At 47.2% G+C, this 26,577-nt stretch overlaps 1 protein-coding gene and 1 pseudogene across 8 annotated transcripts in view; both read left to right on the plus strand.

The window, feature by feature from the left end:
- The first annotated feature begins 326 nt into the window (after positions 1–326).
- Positions 327–26,577, plus strand: part of KCNC2 (potassium voltage-gated channel subfamily C member 2) — a 104,650-nt gene continuing 78,399 nt past the window's right edge. For 7 of the 8 annotated variants that reach the window (XM_066633751.1, XM_066633754.1, XM_066633757.1 and 4 more), the window contains exon 1: positions 327–977. In XM_066633751.1, the coding sequence (XP_066489848.1) occupies positions 327–977 (651 nt within the window). The remainder of the gene's footprint in view (positions 978–26,577) is intronic. The other variant, XM_066633755.1, reaches the window with a different exon arrangement.
- LOC136657833 (5S ribosomal RNA) lies at positions 13,387–13,504 on the plus strand (annotated as a pseudogene).

A 26,577-nucleotide genomic window follows, 5' to 3' on the forward strand; every position in this document is an offset into this window, starting at 1 on the left:
CCCCAGGAGGTGCCCGTTGCATGGCCGGTGTCTGATCTCTCAGTGGGTGGGTGCCAGGGGGCATCACTTGCTGCCCCCCCACCAGGAGGGTACCTGTTGCATGGTGGTGTCCCGGGGGGGGCGTCAGGGGGCATCAGCTGCCCTCCCCCCAGGAGGTGCCCGTTGCATGGTTGGTGTCTTAGTGGAGGGGGCGTCAGGGGGCTTCCGCTGCCCTCCCCCCAGGCGGTGCCCGTTGCACGGTGGCGTCTCAGCGGGGGGCGTCAGCGGGGCGAGCACCCTCCGCCTGACGCGCTCCCTCTCCCCGCAGCCATGCCTGAGCCGGAGAGATGGGCAAGCTCGAGGACAACGAGAGGGTGATCCTCAACGTGGGGGGCACCCGGCACGAGACGTACCGCAGCACCCTGAAGACGCTGCCGGGCACCCGCCTGGCGCTGCTGGCGGGCGAGAGCCCCGGGGAGGAGCCCCGGCCGCCCCCGCCGCCGCTGCCCGCGCCGCCGCCGGCCGCCAACCCGGGGCCGGGGCCGGGGGCGGGGGCGGCGCTGGAGCGCTGCTGGGGCGGGCGCGGGGGCGAGTTCTTCTTCGACCGGCACCCGGGGGTCTTCGCCTACGTGCTGAACTACTACCGCACGGGCAAGCTGCACTGCCCGGCCGACGTGTGCGGGCCGCTCTTCGAGGAGGAGCTGGCCTTCTGGGGCATCGACGAGACGGACGTGGAGCCCTGCTGCTGGATGACCTACCGGCAGCACCGCGACGCCGAGGAGGCGCTCGACATCTTCGAGGCGCCCGACCTGCTCGCCGCCGCCGAGCCCCCCGACCAGCCCCCGCCCGCCCCGCGCCGCCCGGGCCTGCAGGACGCCGCCGCCGCCGCCTCCTCGCCCTCCTCCGCCGGCGCCGCCCCCCTCGACGGACGCTGGCGGAGGCTCCAGCCCCGCGTCTGGGCGCTCTTCGAGGACCCCTACTCCTCCCGCGCCGCCAGGGTAAGTCTGCGCCCGGGGGGGGGGGTTCTGCAGGGGCCCCAGGCCTGCCGTCTCCCCGTCCGGAATGGCTCCAAAGGGGAGAGGACACCGCCCAACTCGGCGCTTGACACCCCCCTCTAGCTACGCCACTGGCTGGCATCGCGCCACTGACCCTTTCCAAACAGCATCCTGTGGGCATCGACCCGCCTGCACGCCTGAGCACGCCTGAAGGGCATTAACTCTAGATCCGTGGTTCCCAAACTTTTTCGCACCGGGACCCACTTTTAAAAATGGTACTCTGTTGGGACCCACCTGGGTTTACCAGACTTTTAGATCTAGAAAGAAATAATATTGCTAACAACAACCAGAAGAAAGACCTTCAGACATTGATCTCTCTGTATTTACGCATGCTTGCAAACTGCAGGAGCTGAGCTCTTTGCAGGGGTAATTAGCAGCCACAGTATCTGATTTTTGAATAGCCTCAGGGCTTGAGGCAATTCGTTAGCTGATCTTTCCAACATCCTTTCGCGATCCACCAAAAATCAGGTCATGACCCACCAGTGAGTCCCCACTCACAGTTTGGGAACCACTGTACTAGGCAACAATGGGGTAGAATACATGTTATTGTGATGGGCTGACAAAGAACCAGGGGTGGTCTGTGCCAATCCACTGCCCAGTATGTGCATCCCCAGTGCACATCATTGATGGTGCGCACTTTTGGGGTCTACTTGCCCATCTGTGAAAAGCGCCTACCACTCTCCTAAGTACCCAGTCCTGCCATCTCCACCAGTTCCTTAATGCTTGACTCCAAGCTTTCCCTCTGCTGACCACTACAGGCAGTGGCAGTGCCAGACATATAGGCACTGAGCACCAAGGGAGAGAGGTTAGGTCCAGCCCTTGCCCTCTTTACTTAGGTCTCTCCTTTGGCATTCCTGGCCATTGCTGCCACTTTCTGTAATGGAAATGGAATGAATGCTAGACTCCCAGCAAGTCCTCTGTTAGGCATTAGAAAAAGTGGTGACATCAGATGCTGAGGGACATCCTCTTCTTGCACTGGACTGTGTGAGAAGAGAATGGAGTTGGTCCAAACTCAGTGGACGTGGGGTGGTGATGATGAGTGCGGAGTACCCTTCGCCAACTTGCTGCCTCCCCAAGTTTAGTGTCTGGTGTGAAGTTTTCAACTCACATCATCGATAGGCCGGTGCTGCATAGAATGTCCTCATAGGTAAGCCTGCTTCACACTTGTTTCATCCCAGACTTGTTGATGGCGACATGCTCTCTGTGAGGTGCGAACTCAAGGTGTCCGTGTGGAAGCTCAGCTGGGTATTCACCAGACTGAAACAACTTGCTAGTAGTCCGGAATAGAAAAGTGCTGAGAATCTTGTAGCAACTTCCAGATGCAGGAGGCAGAGAGACTAGATCTCCTGCATAAGAGTGTGATTTAGGGCCCAATCCTATCCAACTTTCTAGCGCTGATGTAGCCATACCAATGGAGTATGTCTTGGAGGCCTCCTTATAAGGGAATGTTTGTTCCCTTACCTCCGGGCTGCATTGTGGCTGCACTGGTGCTGGAAAGTTGGATAGGACTGGGTCCTCAGTAACCATAACCCAACAATAGCCAGCCTGAGTGGCTCCAGTGGTGGGTGACTTGGGGTAGCTCGTCTCAATTCTCTCTGTACATCTACAAGTGTCATCTTAGGATGGTCATCTTAGGGCATATACTATATGTGGAAAATTTTTTACTAGAATAGCATTTCTAGTTAGATTTATCATAAAGATGACCTCAGTTGTGTGTGGTCACCATTCCTAAGTCAGGATATTTTTTTCCGTGCATGGAACGGTCTTGGTGGTATGTACCAATGTGCAACTGAAATGCCCAACTTTAAGGAAGTACACCACTGAAAAGCAATGATGGGAAAGCAATCAAAAACCATGCCCTTCAGTAGCAAACCCCTACTAACTGGGTAAGAGGCACTTTTTCAAGTGGGTGTCCTCTTTTTAGCAGGGAGAGAGTAACTGGCCCTCCTCACCCCAGCAGTGTCTTTTCTAGTGGCTGTCTGCTGGTATTCTTTTGCATCTTTTTAGATTGTGAACCCTTTTGGGACAGGGAGCCAGTAGTTGTTTGTTTGATTTTCTCTGTAAACCGCTTTGTGAACTTTTTGTTGAGAAGTGGTATATAAATACTGTTATTATTATTATTTATATTATTAACAACAACTAGGTATTTCTATACCGCCTTTCTGGTCATCAGATTACTCCTCTGACTTTATTCAAGGCCATTTACATAGGCAGGCGTTTCTAAATCCCGCAAGGGGATTTTTACAATCATAGAGGTTCTCTCTTTCAAGAACCAACAACATTCCAGATGGATCTTCCTAGTTTGGTCTCACTTCTGGCCTCCAGTTCTCCCACGCAGGCTGACAAGCAGCTCCATCTCTCACATGGAGGGCAGCCAAGACGCTTCTTGCTCACACCAAGAGCAGTTGGAATCACTCAGCTGGGCTTGTCAGCTGCTTCAAGGTCTCGCCATTCTCAGCCGTTCAGGGAGCTGCCGGTGTCCTTGAACTGGCGACCTTCTGATATTATTTTCGGGCTAACGGAGGCATTAATAAACAATTTATTATTATTATTATTATTATTATTATTATTATTATTAATAATAATAATAATAATAATAATAATAATAATGATGATGATGATGATGATGATGATGATGATGATGATGATGATGTTGGCATCCTTCAGTCTCGGAAGACTATGGTGTCACGCTCTGAATGGTGGTTCTGGAACAGAGTGTCCTCTCCAGTGCGCGAAGCCTGGGTAAAGTAGGTATGGAGGATAGGCTGTTACCCATGCAGCAAATCCCCCCTCTCCACGTCGCTGAAATGGTCCAATGGAAAGGCAGAGGCCAATACGGTTGGTTCCAGCGGTGTTGCAGGAGTTGCCAGAACGTGACTGTGTTCAGCCATGAACTGCCTCAGGGACTCCGGCTCTGGATTTTCCTGGAGGTTGACTCTTGAAGCCTTTTCCATAACTGGATGTAGCCACAAGGCAGTGGAGGTTTGGGATCAGAGTTTTCCTTCTCTCAGATGAGCTGCCTTCCAAGGCTGACGAGTCCCATCTACCCGGTGGCTGTTTAGTCGCCTCTTACGACAAGTACAGCCAAACTGAGGGCCTATTCTTATCCCCAGCCCCAGAGGTATAATAATAATAATAATAATAATAATAATAATAATAATAATAATAATAATAATAATGGTACACACATACTTAAAATCACCTGTTTTCTAGACTGTAGCAATCAGGGTTTTTTATTTGTGAGATGCGTGGAAAAGGTCTCATGAAAGGCACGCTGTCAGGATACCTCTGAATTCAATGCGGAAATTCAGCAATCTAGATTATGCTGCCTGCACTGATCTTACCCTTGGCCCCTCTGTGGATCTGTGGAGATAACTGCAGGCTGAACATAAGAACAGCCCCACTGGATCAGGCCATAGGCCCATCTAGTCCAGCTTCCTGTATCAAACGGTGGCCCACCAAATGCCCCAGGGAGCACACCAGATAACAAGAGACCTCATCCTGGTGCCCTCCCTTGCATCTGGCCTTCTGACATAGCCCATTTCTAAAATCAGGAGGTTGTACATACACTTCATGTCTTGTAGCCCGTAATGGATTTTTCCTCCAGAAACTTGTCCAATCCCCTTTTAAAGGCGTCCAGGCCAGATGCCATCACCACATCCTGTGGCAATGAGTTCCACAGACCAACCATGCCATGGAACTGAAGCATGCCATGGAACTGAACTGGGGGAGGGGGAAGGAGTGGAAGTGCTGAAACCATGCCTCCAGCCCCCCAAATTCAAGTGCCATCAGGAGGTGCATAGGGAGAAAACATGGGTGTGCTGTCTTCAAGAACCATCACATGGATGTTAAATGCTGTTTTGGGGCCCTCCTTGTTTGAATGAACACAGGTTGCATGAGTTATGATGACGTAGTTACTCTGAACTTTGGTTGATTTATTCTGTCGTTCGTAGCATTTTATATAGTACTTTTAACTCCAAAAGTGTTTTACAGCCTCCAGCTTGTTTTGCTCCCATAATATGAGTGTGATACTGACTCATCATAGGCTTAAACTTTTACTACTGCCTGTACTGTACTGTACCCTGCACTCAAGGGTTTAGTATACTGGCTCACAAAGTATGTTATGCACAGATAGAACATAACGAATATATAGAATATACATCAGAGAAATACACTTCCGTCTGTCAATGACTGCATGTGCTGCTAAAAAATGGATGTGAACAGTCTGGAAATAAAATACTAATTCTGAATACTTGTATGTAGAATACATTAACATAAGAAGAGCCCTGCTGGATCAGGCCCATCCCATCTAGTCCAGCTTCCTGTATCTCACAATGGCCTACCAGATGCCCCAGTGATCACACAGACAACAAGATGCCCATATCCTGTTGCCACTCCATTGCATCTGGCATTCAGAGGTAGGCTGCCTCTAAAACCCAAAGGTTGCATATAGTCATCATGGCTCGTAAACTGTGATGGACATTTCCTCCAGAAATCTATCCATTCCCCTTTTAAAGGCATCTAGGGCAGGTGCCATCAGCACATCTTGTGGCACGGAGTTCCACAGCTTAATTATAAAGAAATATATTCCTTTCATCTGTTCTAACTCTCATGCCACTCAATGGTAGTGGATGTCCCCCGCTTCTGGTATTGTGTCATAGAGAAAAGAAATTCCTGGAGTCCCAGGTGGCGGCGGTGGCCATGGGAGCCTTTGCTCAGCTTCGGCTGATTCGCCAGCTGCGACTGTACCTGAGCTGCGCGGACCTGGCCACAGTAACCCATGCCCTAGTGACATCTAGATTAGACTATTGCAATGCGCTCTATGTGGGGCTGCCTTTGAAGACAGTCCGGAAATTACAACTAGTACAGTACGCGACTGCTCGTGTGGTGGCTGGGACACATCGGTTTGACTCTGTCGAGCCGTTGCTCCGGCGGCTACACTGGCTGCCGGTTCTGTTCCGGGCCCAATTCAAGGTGCTAGTTTTGACTTTTAAAGCCCTTTATGGCTTGGGTCCGGGGTATTTGAGGGACCGCCTCCTTCCCTACAATCCTGCCCGTGCTCTTAGATCATCTGGGGGGGCCCTTTTGACTGTGCCGCCACTAAGAGATGTGAGAGGGGTGGCGGCCAGGAAGAGGGCCTTCTCGGTGGTGGCCCCCGAACTGTGGAATAGAACTGCTCCCTCGTTGCTAACGTTTCGGTGTGGACTGAAGACCTTTTTATTTCAAAAAGCTTTTAATTGTTGACAGGCTGGCTGGTGTTCTTGCTTCTTGCTTTTTCTATGAGAATCCACGGGGTTTGTTTGTTTTTAGATTTTTTAAAATTATTGTTAATTGTTTTTAATGATTGTTTTTCATGTTGTACTTTTAAATTGTAAGCCGCCTTGTGAGCCCTTCCTTGTAAGGGAAGTGCCCCACCCACTAATAATTTTGATCATTCTCTTCTGCACCTTTTCCAGTTTCATTAAGACATGAGCAGCCCAATCCTAACTAGTGCTAGCTCAGCATGGCTTCATGACCTACGCTGTATCTAGGGCTGGAATTGAGCAGGCTGGAGGTCTCCTTGGGGTAAGAGAACATTTGTTTAAATGTCCAGTGGGAGTTTACCTGCTTTGGGTGCTGTTTCTACGTTCAGTGCAGTGCAGGAGGGCGCAGGCCTTCTGGCCAGTGCAACCTGCTTACTGGGTGCCACAAACATGCTTTATGGCGCTTTTGCAACACCCTAGGCCAGCGCAATGGCCACTGTGAACAAAAGAACATAAGAAGAGCCCTGCTGGATCAGGCCAAAGACCCATCTAAATCCATCTTCCTGTATCTCACAGTGGCCCACCAGATGCCTCAGGAAGCTGTACTGTTACTGTTGGCATCCTTCAGTCTCGGAAGACTATGGTATCGTGCTCTGAATAGTGGTTCTGGAACAGAGTGCCCTCTCCAGTGCGCGAAGCCTGGGTAAAGTAGATTTGGAGGATAGACTGTTTCCCATGCAGCAAATCCCCCCTCTCCACGTCGCTGAAATGGTCCAATGGAAAGGCAGAGGCCAATACGGCTGGTTCCAGCGGCATCGCAGGAGTTGCCAGAACGTGACTATGTTCAGCCATGAACTGCCTCAGGGACTCCGGCTCCGGATTTTGCCTGGAGGTTGACTCCTGAAGCCTTTTCCATAACTGGATGTATCCACAAGGCAGTGGAGGTTTGGGATCAGAGTTTTCCTCCTCTCAGATGAGCTAGAGACCTGCATCCTTGTGCCCTCTCTTGCATCTGGCATTCTGAGGTAGCCTCATGACTTGTACCCTGTGATGGATTTTTTCTCCAGAAATCTGTCCCATCCCCTTTTAAAGACATCCAGGCCAGATGCCATCACCACATCCTGTGGCAAGGAGTTCCACAGACCAATTACATGCTATGCTGGCAGAGGATACAGTTTGGATTATGCTGTAAGACTTTGGGCTACTGAGCAGAGACAACAAATAATAGGAATGCATATAACTCTTTATGGGCTGCATGTGTGGACTTGTTTCTCATTTGATCAGTGTACCTTTGTGAAACCACAAGGCAGATAAAGCAAATTAAGGTCTTCAGCCTGCCACCAAATTATTCATGTGCACGTAAACTTGGTCTATGAGATTCCTGTCCTAAAAGCCCCTTCTTAGTAGGACTTGCCCATTTGAATTATGTCAGAAGTTTCCACTGAATGGCTTTGGTCACATATGCCTGCCTCACTGGGAAAAGGAGGGGAGGAAGATGAGGTTAATATTCCTGTACTATCTGACGCTCCAGTCGTTTTCATGTGGGAAGTAGCACTAAGTTGTCAGAGCTGGCAAAGAGGGTCTCCTTCTGAAAGACCTTGGAGGCGGCTATTTTGCCGTTTAGTTCTCCATCTTTTACAGATCGGACTGATTGTTGTCAGTGTGGTGTGATGAAATGAACTGTGTTCAACATGAACCAGAAAGAGATAGGAAGTACTGCTCAGCCGTGAGGTTCATTGAAGGACTTGTGACAGTCCCTATCTCTTCGCCTCACTGGTGGCAGCCGCACACCAGTCTCTGTTCCAGCAGTCTCCAACAATCTCTACTTGGTCCAGCAGTCAGTCAGTCCATCAGTCCACTCGCCAGTCCGTTAGCCCATCTGCCCGTCTGCCAGTCCTCTTTCCTCCAAGCCCCTTCCTTCTGCTCTCTCCAACCTCCTTCTTTCTTCAGCCACACTCTCTCCATTCTCCAGGTTCTGCTTTTATCCCTGAGGACCCTGCTGCCTTCAAGTGGCTCCAACTGTGCAGCACACTGACTGCATTCTGAGGCCCTGATGGTAACCCCGTGCTTCCCAGATCTGTCAGAGCAAGCAGCCACTGTTGACACTACACCCCGTTTCCTCGAGGGATCTTGTGCGTTTTCACTACGTTAAGTTTATGAAAAACTTTTAAAAAAAGATTCATAGAGTTATCAAGAGAATGAACAAAATAAGGACTGTAGGACTTTGCTGTTAAGATTCCAGTCACTAAACCGGAATGTCCATCCGGGTAGAATGCTTATATTTAAACCTTCTTCCATGCCCCCCCCTACAGTGACACCAATCCTGTGCACACTTACCTGGGAGTAAACCCCACTGCACATGGCGGGACTCATTTCTGTGCAGACAAGTGAAGGATTGCCCTGCCAGTCATTCTAAGTCCAAGTATACTTACTGATGTGATTCAAAGTTGAATTGTGAAAGTTCAGTATAAATACTGGATAAAAGGAATTGGTTAAAAAAAAATAGCAAATTGTAATGTGGTAGTTCTGCCTATTATGCGTGTGTGTTGAAGCCCTTAGTCCATTTTGCCTGGGTCCAGTGGAGTAGCTAGAGGGGGGTGCAAAGCACTAAGTTTTGCAGGGTGCCTTACTGCAGTGTGCAAGTGGCTCCTCCACCTCCCCTTTGGAGCTATTCCGGGTAGTAGGAGCAAAATGGAGGCAATTCCTCCCACTGCCTGGGTCTCCTGCGCAGCAATCTCTTTCTGCGTAGGAGATCCAAGCAAAATGAACTAAGTCTTTCCCACATGTATACTCTTTTATGGAAAATACCATGGATTTTTTTGGGTGTGTGTGTGTGTGTGTGTGGTTTGCCATTGGCTATCTTTTTTGTTTAAAAATCACTGTTATAAGTAGTAATTGGTATGATCAGAAAGAAATTACCTACTTCTACAGCCAGTAGTATAGCAAGCCTGGGGCAGCTGGTGCAGGCCGCCCCAGGTACCAGTCAGACAAGGGTGCTGTGGGGCCACATTGCTTGCCGTTCTTGCACCCACTGGTGAGAGTATGCGAAAATCTCTGAACGGAGGTGATCTAGAGTCAAGCTATTGCTTCTAATGCAATGCAATAGCCTGGAAGGTTGGGGGTGTGTGTGTGACATGATGACATCATTATGTCACCCCCAAACATTATGTCACCCAGGTCTCTGAGCTGCAGAAAGTAAGCCGTAGACTAGGTGGTGTAACCTGTTGGGAGACCTCAGCCGCTATAGCATGTAGTAGCTGTATTTTTTTGTGCACCCTTCTATGATCTCACTAACTCTGCCATCTTGGACTTCCATTCAGACTAGCCTTTCCCTTTTATCTGGGCCTTAAAGAGTACATGGCAATGGCAAAAGCCTGTAGGGAGATATTTGGTAATGTGTTATCACTGACTGCTTCACCTGCATTTAAGTATGACCATCTAAACACATCCTCCTAGTGCACTTAGTTCTTCTTCTGCTTTCTAACCCATGTTTGTGCTTCAGCAAAACTGTTGGAATTTTGTCCCTAGTGCAGTGTTTCTCAAACTGTGTGGGTCATGAGTGGGTGGGTCTGGGTCACGTAGTACCTAGCTCTACCACCATTGAAAATACAGAGCTGAAAAGACAGGGTGCAGAGCTGCGAACCAGGGTGGGCTCCTGGTGGGAGAGAGTAATGGTACTTTGTCCTGAATAGGTGGGAAGATGGGATGCTGGACAGGGGAGAGGGCTGTGTGGTTGGAGAAGGATTTAAGCCCGTGATCCGCTTTGACCTTCGAGCTATGCAAAATAGCAGCATGAGCTTGCTGTGTAATGGGACCTTTGGCTGATTGTGGCTTGGGTTTGAAGCCTGAATTGACAATGTCACTTCGAGCAATGACATCCAGGTTACTGAAATCACTTCTGGTGGGTCTTGACAGATGGTCATAAAAGTGGGTCCCAGATCTAAAAAGTCTGCCCTAAAGAATGTAGCTGTGATTGACAGACTAGGAGTACACTGCCATCCTATGCATCTTTACACAGAAGTAAAGTGATCAGGATTGCAGTTCTTTTTGCTGTCACCCTGACCTTCATGTTTGTGTCTGTGCTGAAAGCAGTCCTATGTTCCCATATCAAGTAGAATCCCTGACACAGGAGGGGATTCCATTTCTAAAATTATGCACATACAAATGTGCGCATTATCAGAATGACCCTAGTTTCAACTTTTTTTTTTTAAATTTCTAGATCCCAACGCAATCCAAGCTTTATGTAGCAAGATCTCAGTCCCAAATACTTACCAGAGAGTAAAACTGAGCACAAAGAGACTGAAAGCCCAATCTACTACTCAAAAGTAAGTCCCTTTAGAGTCAGTGGGACTTACTCCTATGTAAGTGAGGGAAGGATTGCAGCCTGCTTGTGAGAACAACCTGCAAATTGCACTGTATGTGTGACAGAAGGCTGAATGTGGTTTTCCACTTGTCCTTGTGTTAGTCATTGATTTCACAAGGTGACTTGTGGCGCAGTTTCTGATTGAATGTGAAACCAAAGGAGCATGCAATTATATTAAGATATCCTGATTTAGATGGGAATTCTAGCATCTGTTTTATTTTCTGCTTTGGATGAATGTGACCTTGGCCTTAGTCTTGCTTGTACATTTCTGATGGCAACACTACCTAGATACTTTCTCTGATCTTCCTTCCTTTTTGTCTGACACGGACTTAGCCCAGGTGGTTTGAATTTCCCATTTAAGAACTGCATGGGGAACTGTTGGTGGAGGGGGGACAGAAGGGAAAAAGTTCCTCTTTCTTGGTGGGGGTTTGTCATACCATGTGAGAAGTAACCATGCCCATTATGGGGTTGGGTGACACAGATGCTTTCTGTCAGACTGGATTGGTCAAATCACCAAGGAAAAACATTTTAAACTAAGTCATTGGTTTAGTGCTAAATTTCCCCTGTATTGCTTAGAATGATACTTCCTAAAAATGCATATTGATTGGTTGCTATAACCATAAGGACATATATTAATGGCCTGATCCTATTGGATTGGGGTTGCCAGCAGAGCATACGTTCTAACGGTGGAAGCAGTAGGATCTCGGTAGAAATGCCTGAATATGGCATGCAATGAGCAACGTCACATTGCTAGTGTTGCAGGTGAGGAGGAATTGACATCCACCGGGATGTAAAGGAAGCTTTGGAGAGTGAAACAACTTTCTGAATTAAGGCTAATTTGCATAATTACCTTAGACAAACTCATTAGAAATATACTGATAATTATGAAGCCCATAATTCACAAAATAGTTCTAAAGACTTTCAGTGCTTCATCAATGGCAATTTTTAAAATGGTGTAAGTGACTAGACTAGGGGTGTCAAACATAATGCCAGGGGCTGGATGCGGCCCGCAGAAGCTTTTGATCTGGCCCTTGGGCTCTCAGCTGCTGAGCAGTGCTGAGGTATCACTACTGAAAGGGTGGACTGCATGATAATTGGGCTATCCCATATCTTGAAATACGATCAAGGTTTGTTTATTTTCTCTTTGCAGCTGATGAGTTCCTAAGTGAGAAAAAGTGCTTATTTTTGGTTTTGACCTGTTTAATGACATCACTTCCTGCCTAATGACATCACTTCTGGCTCTCAGCAAGCATCATGAATGCTTATTCTGCCCACTTATTCGGCCCACTGTATGAAATGAGTTTGACATCCCTGGACCAGACCCTTATCTATAGGTTCATTGAGCAGGTAGCAGAATACAGTATATAAAAGTGTCTCTATTAACAGTTTGTAAGGTTGTTGGAGATGGATTTATGAAGGTGACTGAACCTCAATGGATCAAATATATGAAGATGTGGGTAAAGTGTGGGCAATTGTTGCAGGAAAAATAGACGTAATTGCTAGTTCGAGGACCACAGCAAGTCATACTCCTGTTTCTTGTTTGTTGCTTTCATAGGTTCCAAAAAAATCTCCCAGAGAACTTCCATATGTGGTCAACCTTGAATAATAACATGTAAACGTTTCCCTATTTTTGAAGGCTTCCTACTCATGCTGTATTTATTAGTTTTTCAAAGCTACAGACTTATTTGTGGTTTCCAGTTGTTGCTTTACTATTGAATGAATCTATGCCATGCATAATTGAAATATTCTAAGTGCAGACAGGGATTCAGTAACTGTAAGGCTTAGAAGAGGCTCGTATTGAGAGCCAGTAGCCAAGATTGGGCACGTTACCCACCCTCTATGCCACCCATGTTGTGTCTCTGCTGGGACAACCTATACATGACTTTAAGCTCATTGTCCTTGTATGTGCTTTGTGGGTGTGGAAATAGCAGCTATAGCTGGATAGCAACTAATCCAGATTGGAACTGTGTTGTGGGGAAGAGGGATGCTTAACCATTTTTTTCCTGAAGTCCTGATCCAAATCAGGATTTCTCATGGCTACCATTTGCCACAGGAAGAAAGCTGCCCCAACACCAATGGCAGCTTCCCTCCCAAGAAAAATAGCTGCTGTGAGACCTCTGATCCTGATTGGTACTGCAACAGGGGGAAAGGGGTGAAACACTATTTTCTTATGCCACCATCTTGATCTGGGTTTAGCTTTAAGCTTGGCTCTGCGCATTGATGTGCCACCTGGGGGGTGGTAATTGTCAGCTGGCCCCACAGTTCTCTTACGGTTCATCTAGGTCTAGGAGAGCTGTCCCATCGGTTGGGGCAGTTTGTCACTAGGAGCAGTAACATCAGACTCCACCATGCCTGATGGTCTTCTCTGGAACTCCATCTTCAGCCTAACTCTGTCCATACTTCTGCTTCTGGTCCCTCAGGGCTTGGTCTACTGACCCCTGCCAGGTAGGTCTGTGCATTCATTTTCAAAACGAACAGAAATGAAAAGGAATGCACTTCACCCACTTCCATTTGTTTTGCTTTGAAGACAAATGCAACAGTGACCGCATGCCTTTTTAAAGGCATCATAGAGATTCAGTACAAGGAATCAATTTTATACACAATTTTAGAAAGGCATGTGTCTATTTCAATGACAGAAACCCAGCAGCTTTTCTACTTCTTGCAACTTCTGTGTTTTCCCATCTGATTGGTTTAAAATTTTCAGGCATTCTAATACTCCTTGCAGCATTCTTATACTCTAATACTCCTTACAGCAACTGTTACCCTGCACATGCCAGATCTCATCTGATCTCGGAAGCTAAGCAGGCTCAGGCCTGGTTAGTACTTGGATGGGAGACCACCTGGGAATCCTGGGTGCTGTAGGCTTATACCATGATCTTGGAAGCTAAGCAGGGTCAGGCCTGGTTAGTACTTGGATGGGAGACTGCCTGGGAATACCAGGTGCTGTAGGCTTATACCATAGTCTTTCGAGACTGAAGTTGCCAACCATTAATACTTCTTTAAGGTATGTCCATGTCTGTGATACATTCAGATGCACAAATATCTTATTTCAAAGGAAATCAAAACAGGTACCCAGCTGATACAAGCTCTACATCACTTTTAATGGGAAAGACGTAGTTTTCCATTAAACTCAGTTTTGATGAGGGGTGAAACTAATATATACAGTAGCTCCCCCCCCCCCCCCATATCCATAAAGGAAGCATACAGTAAAAACCTAAACTTGTTGCTGCTAGAGGAATGCTAGAGGGGCCAATAGTGAGAACACGAACAGGAATCAGAGTCTAACATTCTCACTGTCTTTCAGATTCCTCTTCACACGCTTTTCCGGGAACACAATATTGAGTTGATCTTTGGATTTCCATTGGTGCAATCGTGGATTTAGTGGATCCAATAAGGGCACAATCCTAACCAGGTCTACTCAGAAGTCCCATTTTGTTCAATGGGGCTTACTCTCAGGAAAGTGTGTTAGGATTGCAGCCTGAGTATTTTCCACTTTTACCATGGCCGAAGAACTTGTGTGTAAGGAATTTCGATATGGCTCAGTCAAACCCTGCCTCTCCCCCACCTACATGTACACATAGGGATGTGGACAGAGAGCATACTGAGACTTTAAGGGGAATGGGAAGTCTGTGTGTACCTTCCATACCCACATTCAGCCACCCTTCTTAAATGTGCTTGAACTGGCTGCAATGACTTGGGGACGGACCTTGGCTTCCTCTGTTCCCTAATATCCTGTTGCGCTACCTGTATGTGTACCTGTATAATCCTGCCTCTGAGTGTATGTAGGTGGGAGATGGAGAGAAAACTGGGCTCCACTGAATTCACTAGGCTTCCCTGAATGTGATTAGTCTGTGGAACTCCTTGCCACAGGATGTGGTGATAGCATCTGGCCTAGATGCCTTTAAAATGACACTGGACAAATTTCTGGAGGAAAAACCCAACGTGGGTCTCAAGCCATGATAGGTATGTGCATCCTTCTGGTTACAGAAGTAGGCGAGCTCAGAATGCCAGGTGCAAGGGAGGGCACCAGGATGCACATACCTGCATCTGTTTGTGTCCAAGGCATCTGGTGGGCCACTGTGAGATACAGGAAACTGGATTAGAAGGGCCTTTGAGCTCCAGCGGAGCTCTTCTTATGTTCTTACATTCTAATCCTATCATGCGCCTGATCCGACAGTGCAAACAGACTGCACTGAGCATGCTTTTTGTGTTCTGTCAGATAATGGATATTAACGGGTCCCCAGGAAATAAACAAGGTGAGCATCTCTGCCAGTTTGTAAAGAGAAACCTGTTCTATGTGTTTCGAGAAACTCTATATTAGAACATCTATTTGAATAAGCAGTGTATGAGGATAAACCAACATTCAGCTTTGCTCTTTAGTGTCAGTTGTGTTGCAAAGAAATGAAAGGTGTGTTTTTTTTCCTCCCAGTTTAACCACAAGTGTGACAATACAGCACTTCTGATGACATTTTTATTCCATTTTATGCGTGCTTTCCGAGGGTGGTGCGCATAATTTTTTTGCAGTAAACGATGTCGGCTGAAATGCTGCTGGAGAGAACGACAGTCGGAGGCTTGCCTGACACCTGTTGCTTAATCAGTTAGTGGCGCAAGAGAAATTGACTCAGGCAACCAAATTCTTGGCTGGTCTCTGCCGTGATGCGTGGAAAGGTCTAATAAGGTCCTTTGATTCACAGCCTAGCACTTTGTTGTGGTTGTCTTTGCGATTGTTCTGTTGTCCTAGGTGTTAAGCGACCATTGGATTATCGTGAATGCTACTTATATGGAGAATTCCTTGTCTCAAGAAAAAAACATTTTTTTTTTCTCCAGAAGGAAAATTTCTCCCTGGCCGGCATCTGCATTTTCCCCCCTCTAGAGCTTTTCTGTCTACTGCTCCTCCTGTTTCCATGGAAACAGGTCAGCTCCTTGTTTTCATTGAAAACAGCATCCCTCTGCCATTTAGGAATCTTCCGACACATTTTCTCCATGGCGTTGACATAAGTGTCGCACGGACGATGTGCACTGTCATTTCAAACGGTGATCGCACGTGCAACATGTCCACGGTTGATGGGAGTGCAATCGTCTGGAGAAGCACCTCGAAGCAGTGTGTGATTCAGTCCTCATTTGCATGAGTCTTGCTGGGAGCAGAAGTTGACTCCGAATTATAATGCTCACATATGCAGCTATCGATAAATCAAGTGTGGGCTTCTTTTTTTTCCCCTCCTTTGGAAAGCTTCGCAGTCAACATTCTGTTCGTCTTTCTTCTGGTGAAACAGACAGGGTGATCTCACACATTTTTTTAAACACGTGTTTACGCTTCAACATTTTAAAATAAAAGAATGGAGAGCTTCTCTGGAAATGGGATGTATGTGATGTGGTCTTGGTGGCCTCTGGCTACGATAAAGCGATCCATGAGAATTCTTCTGAATTGGATTCTGTCGCCATAGATCTCCCTGTGTGGCATCAGCTTGTAATGATGGGGCACATCAGAGGGTCAAATGGGTTGGAAAAATCCCATGTGCTTTGTTGCTCAGGTGCTTAGATATGTAATGCTGGAACTTTGATTTTTTTCTTTGCTCCTCCTTCATGCCAACATTGTTTTTAGAGGATGAACTGCCATGCTGCCATTTCTTCACAACCGTGGATGTGGATGATCCATGCTGTTTAGCCAGGATCTAATCTCCCTGCTCAAATGCCAGAACAAAACAAAGCCCCGAGTCCTCTAGAGCTGTGCTGGAACCCCCTCCACGCTTGCTGACATTTTTCTTGACATTTGGAGAAATCAGGGATTTCAAGGGGTGGCACGTTAAAATACGCGTATCTCTTGATATTGTTGATGTGTCTCTCTTTCAGATGGTTGGCAGAACTAACACATAGCACACTGCTAGCTGATTCAGGGTATCAATGTATGCTGTATCCTGCATGGGCAGGGCCCTCCTTGAGCTAAGGGAACCCTGGTAGTCTTTTTGCTGGCACAACTCCAGAGAGGTGGATTCAGGCCAGGAAGGACAATAGGATATCTACCTGTCCTATTTGCCTGTTGGCAACCTTCAGTCTCGAAAGACTCTGGTATCGCGCTCTGAAAGGTGGTTCTGGAACAGCGTCTAGTGTGGCTGAAAAGGCCGATTTGGGAGTGACAATCCCTTCCACACTGGGAGCAAGTGCAGTCTGTCCCTGGTCCGTCTTCCTGGCTATGGGCCTTCCTTCTTTGCCTCTTTGCCTCAGACTGTTGGCAGAGTGTCTCTTCAAACTGGGAAAGGCCATGTTGCACAGCCTGCCTCCAAGCGGGCCGCTCAGAGGCCAGGGTTTCCCACTTGTTGAGGTCCACTCCGAAGGCCTTCAGATCCCTCTTGCAGATGACCTTGTATCGCAGCTGTGGTCTACCTGTAGGGCGCTTTCCTTGCACGAGTTCTCCATAGAGGAGATCCTTTGGGATCCGGCCATCATCCATTCTCACAACATGACCGAGCCAACGCAGGCGTCTCTGTTTCAGCAGTGCATACATGCTAGGGAACCCCCCCCCTTACTGCCTTCAACACACTCCCATGCCCCCATTCTGTTCTTCCCCCTCCATGCCCAGTTCCTGCCCACTGCCTACCCCCACACCATTATACTGGCACTGGAGTATTTTTGTTGGCCTCTGTTGTGTGGCCATTGCAGCTTGTTGTCTCCGGAAAGGCCACTCCTGGAACTCAAGTTCCGACAGTGCAGTGGCCTTAGAGCCCAATCCTTAGGGCTCGAGTTCTGAAGATATGAACGTACAGCTGGCGCTGGGTGATGCAAACATGCCGTAAAGCACGTTTGTGGCACCCGGGGAGGAGGGAGTGCCAGCTCTGGGCATCAGCAACAGAAGGAGCCCTTGGGGGTAAGTAGCACCGCCGGGTGGTGGTGTGGCTTTTCAGGGTGGGGAGGCGATGTGGGGTGGGGACAGGGTGAAATGGGGGAGGGACCAATCCAGGAGAGGGTGGGACCGGTAGAGGGCTCCTCTGCCGATCCTATGCCCTGTGTTGGGCTGCAAAGCTTAACATGGGGCTTTTCGAGTCTGCACCAGCAAAGGCTAGCCAGGAGAGTTCTGTACTTCAAAGGGGCTTTACACAAGCACAAGGACTCCTTTTGAGGGCAGAGTGCTCCTACCCCTCACAGAGGAAATGTCCGTTTGCAGAAGTTTGTGATTTTGGAAGTGCTAGTTGGAATGCCACCATTGGTGGTTGACCTGTAGGGTTTGGTAACATCTCTGCTCATGACACAATGTGCACACAGGAGCTGCATCCCTCTCTCTCTCTCTCTCTCTCTCTCTCTCTCTCTCTCTGTGCATTTGGGTGCCAATTTTCAAGTCTCAGTGGGAAAATCTTTACTTAAGAGAGGTAGTTCTTATCGATTGGAGTTCAAGTTCAGTCAGTGAGAAAGAATTAAAAGCACTTTATTGATTGACAGTAAAGAGGCTGACCACCTTGCTTTTGTTTTATTCAGCCAGTTCCCACACCTTCTCTCTCATATTTACAGAGGCTGGCCAGTTCTTATGCGTGTGATGCCAGAGGCTGCTCTGGGTAATGGGAGAACCAGGTTCCTCAAGCACAGCGGTTCCCAAACTATGCACCACAGTGTCTGAGGTGAATTCATAGGGGCTGTGTGATGTCCCTGGCAACCATCTTGTATCCTGCAAGGTCTCGTGTGATCCAAGATAGCAGCACCCATCTTCCCGGATCTCCTGGGCATCGCCATCTTGGCTCGAGCGCGATCCAAGATGGTGACTCTTGGGAGAGTGGGGAATAAGAGGTTGCCATGAAAGAAGGGTGCCGTAACCACGATAAGTTTGGGAACCAGTGACTTTTAAAAACTTGAAGAGGTGCACTTTGCTGTGGAATCTCTCCTTGGCTCCTCTAACTTCACATTTGAATTTCTTCTTTTTCAGTCGTTTACAGCTCAGCCTTTGCTTAAAAATACCATTAAAAGGGGCTGTAATTGTGGATAACCGAGCCGTACCACAGTCCGGCCGCCTGGAAGAAGGGATATGGGAAGGCTCAGCTGAGCACGTGGGACCTAACTCTGTTTTAATACTGCATAGTGATGAATCATGCCTCATTAGTGCTGCTTTCGACACGCCAAGGTTCTGTACTGAAAGTATCAAGGATGACGAGGGGGCCGGAACCACCTCCGACCTCTGTCCTCTCCTCCAAAACAGTTGGTTCTCCAAGACTTCCCAACAATGGAACGATCCTGCTGGCAAATCTGTGTATTGAGGGAAAGTATAGAGAGGTTGAGAGTATAAATTACCAGGAGAGGAAAGACTGGCTGTCTCCTTACGTCTAACATAGGGTTGGCTTTTAACTGCTGTTGGCTGAAGCAGCACCTGAAGGTTGGGAAGTCTGCCAGCTGTTGCTGTGATCGCAACACCGACGATTTAATGGGTGTAGGTACATTCTGCAACTGGGATTTCCCAAAATAGAACCCTGACCTCTCATGGCTTGAGCTGAGATTTGATTGTGAATTATAAGTCACCTATTTACTGTCACCCATAAGAGGTGTTGATGACTCACCCTATTCCCGCAGATCAGCAGCTCCGCTTGGCCATAGACCTATTAAGCCTGAAAGGCAATAGTTCATGTTAAGTCATTTTGAATCAAGGGTTTCCAAGTATTTCATAATGTGAATCATTCTGCTATTCTTCAACAAGCACGGGCTTTTATAACCAGCTCTGAGTTTGTAATGCGACCTTTAATTTATTAACACTAAGTTTGTAGCTTTTCTTTAGGAAACCAAATAGCATACATCTGTTGTTCTGATGAAAGCCAATAAAAATACAGTGATTTTGTATAAGACTAGAAAAGCCACTTTTATTAGTGTGTACTGGAGACATGAATTTCCTGCTCAATCCTAACTAAATTCCCGCGTGGCAATGTAGCTGTGTTTTCATGGGCTGTGCTGCATCCCATGCAGTAGTGGACCACCCCAGCCCCTCACCCCGGGGCAAAGGTTAGTGATGGCACCCCCCACTGGATGCCACTCCCCTCCCCAAATCTGCTCCCCCCTCACCTGGAGTGTACCAAGCCTTGTGCGACTCCAGGACGTGTCAGGGAAGCTTCCTGAAGCTTCTCCGATGTTTTAAACTGTTCTTCCGGTAAACCTGCAGGTCCACCACTGATCCCATGGGGGAATTTCAGCTGCTGGAGTTATCCTTGGCATGTAGAACAGCATGCAAAAGCTGCAAAGAGCAGCAATGAACAGGACAGTCACTCCCAGCTGTAAGTTCAGAGAAGTCCCTTTCCTATAGGAATAAACAGTGGGCTTAACCCCCCCCCCCCTTTGAGCAATTCAGCTCTACAATGAAATGCATGGGGAGAATTTTATCATTTTTAAAAAATATTTTACCATGTTAGTTTTACCATTTCACAATTTTTGATAATATCTTTCCCCACAATTCCAGGTTCTGTGTTTTTGGAAAAGCCTGGCTTCTCCACTTCAGTCCTTCCGAGCTAGTTGTGACAGTTTTCTCAATTGACTAAGGATTTTCTATGGCATGCAGGGAATCCAAGAAAACCGAACTGACCCACTTGTGTGCTACAGTGTCAAATTATTCCATAACTATCTGAATAAGGAAAGCAATGTACAAAACATATCAGGACCTTGAGGATAGAAATTTAGAAACTTCTGGGGGGAAAAACCCAATGCCCGTGAAATGACAATTCATTAAGATGAAAGACCAGGGAACATAACCATTGAAAAAGACCAAGAAGAAACACTTTTGAAGACCAAGAGGCAGAAGTTAAGCTTGAAGGATGAGATAAGGCATTGCCCTGAAGTGTAGACTGTGTTTAATTGTAGTGCCTTCCTGATCTTTCTTACTGTGCTGGCTAGGGAAAGAAAAAATACATGTTAAGGATTTTGTAGGGTAGAAATTGTATTTGCATTTATCACAGATGTTGGGAATTCTGGAGTGGATTACTGTAAAGCAATATGAGGGGATCTTCAGTGCTTTCTGATGCCTATCTATAAAGACTTCTTGGACATAATTACGTCCATGGGGAGAGAATGATTTTGTTTGAAGCCTTTTTTTTTTTTTAGTTCAAAGTTTGTCATCTAAAGGCAGGCAGAATTCGTGAATTTCTACTGAATGAGCTTTCCGAGATGCCTGGATGAAGCTCTGAGTTTTTTAAGAGGAAGTAACTGCTGGTTTGTTGTCAGCTGGGCTGAAGTCTTATGACTGCAAATGGTCAGAGAGGGTTACTGCATGCTTGAAAACTAGCAGTGACCAGAAGATGCAAGGGGACTGTTGTCTCTGACCCCTGGTTCCCCAGCCTGAAGGTTGCCCAGTTATGTTGACTTGCCTGCTTGACCCCAAATAAGACCTGACTGTTAACATCATCATCTTGCTTATCAAATCAATGTCCATTTAGACCAGGGGTGTCCAAACCCCGGCCTGGGGGCCACTTGCGGCCCTCAAGGCCTCTCAATGCGGCCCTCAGGGAGTCCCCAGTCTCCAATGAGCCTCTGGCCCTCCAGAGATTTGTTGAAGTCCACACTGGCCCAATGCAACTTCTCTCAGTGTGAGGGCAACTGTTTGACCTCTCATGCGAGCTGTGGGATGAGAGCTCCCTTCACTGCTTGCTCTTTCACATCTGTGATGCAGCAGCGGCAGCTAAGGAAAGGTCAGCCTTGCTTTTTGCAAGGCCTCTTATAGGCATTGAGCTATTGCAAGACCTTGATTCATTCATGTTCATGAATGAATCATGAACCTTATGTTCATCTTTATATTAAAGATGAACCTTATGTTCATCTTTAATATATTCATTTATGTAAATTTATGTAAATTTATTCAAATTTTTAAATGTAAATTAATTCTTTATTTTCCCGGCCCCCGGCACAGTGTCAGAAAGATGATGTGGCCCTCCTGCCAAAAACTTTGGACACCCCTGATTTAGACCATGAAAAATGTGTCTTCCCAAAGATGGTGCTTAAGGGTAAGGCTTTGTGGTAGAGCAGCGATTCCCAGTGTTTTTATTGTCATGACACACTATGGGTTATGTCAGAATGCCAGATGCAAGGGAGGGCACCAGGATGAGGTCTCTTGTTATCTGGTGTGCTCCCTGGGGCATTTGGTGGGCCGCTGTGAGATACAGGAAGCTGGACTAGGTGGGCCTATGGCCTGATCCAGTGGGGCTGTTCTTATGTTCTTATGACCTCTGTGGTCTTCTCTATGGTTTTCGCCACTTGTGATGTCACTTCCAGCTTCCGGGAGACTCTTCTGGAGCCAGTGGAGGATGAGGGACAGAAAATTTGTTACTTCAGACAGTGGCCCTAGAAACTGAACCACAGGCCCCAGAAGACCTTTTCAGCAATTTTCAATTGCTGTGCTCCAAACATCCCATGGCACACTTGTGGACCTTTTGCGGCACACCAATCTGCCGTGGCACACTGGTTGAAAGTTGTTGTAGTAGAAGAGTGTGTCTGGTTTATATCTTTCTCCTGTGGACAGTGGCAAAAACCAGTTAACTTTCTCCCACACGTAGGATGTGACTGAGTGTGCTTCTTCAATAAACCATGTCTTACAGTGTGTACAACAGCACTAATTCAGTGTGTGTGTGTAGTGCAGGGGTGCTCACACTTTTTTGGCTCGAGAGCTACTTTGAAACCCAGCAAGGCCCGGAGATCTACCAGAGTTTTTTTTACAACGTTCGCGCCATCATAACATATAACATTTATGTGTGCAATGTATGTTGGTGTACCTTGAGCCCCACTGAGTATAACAGGACTTACTCCTGAGTAGACATGCCTAGGATTAGGCTGTGAGGCTGCAATCCTAGCCACACTTACCTGGGAGTAAGCCCCATTGAGTACAATGGGCCTTACTCCCGGCGTTTCCTCCCAGAGGCACCTGAAGGGGGGAGGGTCGGCACTCCGCGATCTACTCATTTTGCCTCGCGATCTACTGGTAGATCGCGATCCACCTATTGAGCACCCCTGGTGTAGTGGCTTGGATGTAGATGTTTCCGTATGAGTGGGGCTGTACCATTCAGTTCAGTGTTGGAGAATGTTCCATGAATGCTCAGACATTTCCTCCACAAGGAAGTGACTTTTTGTTGAGCATTGCAGCCTTGTGGGAAGCTGCTTTATCCCAGGCATGTCTGTCTATTAATGTCCCACATCCTGATTTATTCAAATTCTAACGATGTACCTGCGACAAAAAGAGAGACATTTTCAAGAAGGTCAGTTCTTACCACCTCTTTGCGGCAAACAGGCGAGTGAAATATAGGCCAAATTAAACGGAAAGAGGAGACTAATGAGATAAATGTTTGATAGGTGAGTTTGCAGCGACAACTGAACTGCGTTAATGATAAACGATTATTACTTCCTGGGAACTAATGAGCTAGAAAACGGAACACACAAGGAAAAAACACACACACACACACAAACCTAAAGTAGACATTAGCTATGCCACTCTGAACTGGAATCTGTAGTCCCCCTTTTCTGTTTCCAGTCTTTTTCAAAACCTTCTAAATAAAATGGCCTGTTAACTAGGGTGTATGTGTGTCCTGCAGTAATTTGTGCTGTGAATGGAAGGATTGATGAACATGAACAACTTGCTTACCCCCCCTTGCCCTTCCTTCCTATGGACCTCTTTGCTTCCTTGGAGTGGAAATTCATTATAAGGCATGACTTTATAGGGCTACCTCCAATGCTTGAGGCAAGGGTATCTGATTGCCTTCAGATACCAGGGGAACTGCCTTTTCCCATTTGAGCCGGCTATCCGAGGGGGCTTTCCTTTGAATGCTGCCACTGACTGAAGCCAGCTTGGTGGCCACGAGGGGGTAGGGCATAAGAACATAAGAACAGCCCCACTGGATCAGGCCATAGGCCCATCTAGTCCAGCTTCCTGTATCTCACAGTGTCCCACCAAATGCCCCAGGGAGCACTCCAGATAACAAGAGACCTGCATCCTGGTGCCCTCCCTGCATCTGACATAGCCTATTTCTAAAATCAGGAGGTTGCGCATACACATCATGTCTTGTACCCCGTAATGGATTTTTCCTCCAGAAACTTGTCCAATCCCCTTTTAAAGGCGTCCAGGCCAGTCTCTGTAGCAGCACCAATCTTATTTCAGAGGTTTTTATTATGATTGCGGATGCATTTTACATTTTATCTATTTTGTATGTTTTTATGGTGTTTGCAAAGTGGACCCAAATCTAGACAAGTTCTTTCGCTAGCACAGTGGTTCTCATACTCTCTTGGAGTCTGAGAACCAGGGGTAAGAGCTTAAGGGGGTGGGGTCTGGAATGGGGGGGATATCCCGATGGCGCTGCAGCAATCACAGCTCTGCAGGCACCCAGCAGCATTCAAATATACCTGGGGGGACTGTGCAGCATCCTGGAGGGTCCTGGAGGCTTGCAGCCCCCTCCATCGGCCTCCCTTCTGCTGCAGTTCCTTTCCTTAAGGGGAAAGTGACCCTTTTTAGTTTCAATGGTGGGTCGCGACCCACCACTTTGAGAACCATTGTGCTAGCACAAGTTCTTGAGTAAGCCTTTGCACAATCTCTTTTCAAGACATCTTTATGGTCCAGTGTACGGTACAGCAGGGTTTCCCAAACTATGGGTCACAACCCACTGATGGGTTTTTAGCCCTTGGCAGATGGGTCGTGACCTGGGCCTGAATCGCCCCCACCCTTATCTGCTCTCAAACACCCCTTCCCTGCCTCTTTCCACCCTCCCCCCCACCTCTCTGCTGCCTGACACGGCACTCATCTGCCCTGGTAGCCATCAGACCTCCCAACTCCGTTGACTCAAGAATATCCCAAGAATTAACTGTTAATGAAGGTGCCTGACCCTACTTCATTGATTGGGAATTACTTCCAAGTACGTGTGCATAGAATTTTACAGGCTTAATCAAATGGCAACGAATGTCAAATCTTTGTTGTGAAATTAGGGAAGAAAAAAAGAAGTAAAGAAAGAAAAGAAAAATCACACTTAAAACAGCAGGTTCCAGTTTTAGCCACAAGGCTATCTCACTTTCCATAATACAAATGGTTGTTTGAATGAGTCATATCTGTAGGTGAACCAAATTGTTTTCAGCTATGGAGTCCTTATTTTTTTAAAAAAGGAAATTCCACAGAGAATTGTTTCTCTTATGAAATGTGAGTTTAAAGTCAAAGTAGGATTTTTGCCCTCAGCTGTCACAAAGATATCCTGCAAGGAGCTTTCATTTCCCTTCAAAGAGTCGAGCTTCAGCATGCACTGAATTTATTCTAGGATGTGATACACAGAATCCGGGAAAGACTGGTTGGCCGATTCATTTGGAAATTCGCCTCTATTTTGCTCCCACCACCCCAAATGGCTCCAAAGGGGGAGGGGCTGCTTGCACGGTACGCTCAGACGTTTGCAAAACTTAGTGCTTTGCACCCCCTCTAACTACGCCACGGGATAAAATGTAACGTTAGACGTTATGTATGATTTAGTCCTTTCCCTTTCTTTTCTTGTTTTGTTTTTTTCTTGTGGATTTTATGTTTTGGATTTTGTTTGTGCACCTTTATTTAGTAATAAAGGAGGGGAGTGTAACATTACTCCTTACTCCTTTAGTCAACTGTGCCATTCATGTGTGTTTTAATATTAAGCTGTTTTAATATTAAGTATTATGTTGCTTTTCACAAGGCTTGACATCATCGAGCAGGAAAAGTTTTAACTATCCTAGGCTGCAGTCCTACCCACACTTACCCAATCAGTAAGTCCCATTGACTATCATCATTAAAAGCATATACATAGTAGCTTGTTGAAAGTACAGGCCTGTAACATTTCTCCCAATGCAGTCGCATACTATGGTAGCTTCAAGTCTAATATATTAAAAATAGATTATTGAAATGAATGGGGACCCACCTGAAATTGGCTCATAACCCACCTAGTGGGTCCTGACCCACAGTTTGAGAAACACTGCTTTAACTATCTTGGATGCTTGATGGCAGAAACGCTGGTGTCGCTAGGAGGGTGTGGGCCACACCAGGTGATGTGCTGGGGGGGTGACGCGCCCTGGGGGGAGGATATGCTAACATCAAGGGATTAGGAACTAAACCATCATGCCATACACCATTGGATGCAGAATGGCTGGTGGAGTGCAGTGCAAAAGACAGAATCGAAATTGCTCCTTTTGTTCAAAAGTTATGGCCAAAAAATGGAAAGAAAATGCATGGAGCCCTATGGAAAGTGAAAGTGAGCTGTATCACGCGTTTACTCGCGACTAGGCATACTTACCATAGTTCGTCGGAAAGGGCAGGCTGATAGGAATCCAACGACACCAGAATGGTCCCAATCCAATGAATCCAGCCCCCCAAAAACACCTGAGAGGCTCCCCCCTCCCAGCTGCGAGTCTGAGGCCAAAATGAAGCCACGTGGCCGTGTTTACTCACGAGTAGGCAGACTTGGCTTAGTCCAGGCAGGCGGAGAGACTCCAAGGACGTCAAAATGTTCCTCATCCAATGAGTGCAGCCCCCAAAAACACCCGAGAAGGAGCTTCCTCCTTCCCAGTCTGTGGAGCCCTATGGAAAGCAAAGCAGCCTCACAGTCGCGTTTACTCACGAGTAGGCAGACGTGCCTTGGCTGGTGGTCAGACCAGGCAAATGTGAGGACACCAGAAGGGTACTGATTCGATGGAACTGCTCCAGAAGGCAGCCCCCCCCCCCCACTAAAAGGAACCAAAAAGAGGCTTCAACTGGTAAGGGGAAGTTTTCTATTTTGCATTTGTGAAGCCAGGAGGATCTTTGTATTGATAGGCCCGAAATAGAAGAACTTTAAACTGGGCACTGGGAGGGCTGGAAATCTCACTGATTCTTTTTGGGGGTTGGTATTGCAGGCAGACTACAGAGTAAGCTCCATTGACCACTATGGGACTTACTTCAGATTAAGTAAGTAAGTAAGCCCATGCATAGGCCTGGGCTCACAGGCTGCAATCCTACCCACAC

The sequence above is a fragment of the Tiliqua scincoides genome, chromosome 7 (genome assembly GCF_035046505.1).
Source record: "Tiliqua scincoides isolate rTilSci1 chromosome 7, rTilSci1.hap2, whole genome shotgun sequence".
Classification (NCBI taxonomy): Eukaryota; Metazoa; Chordata; class Lepidosauria; order Squamata; family Scincidae; genus Tiliqua; species Tiliqua scincoides.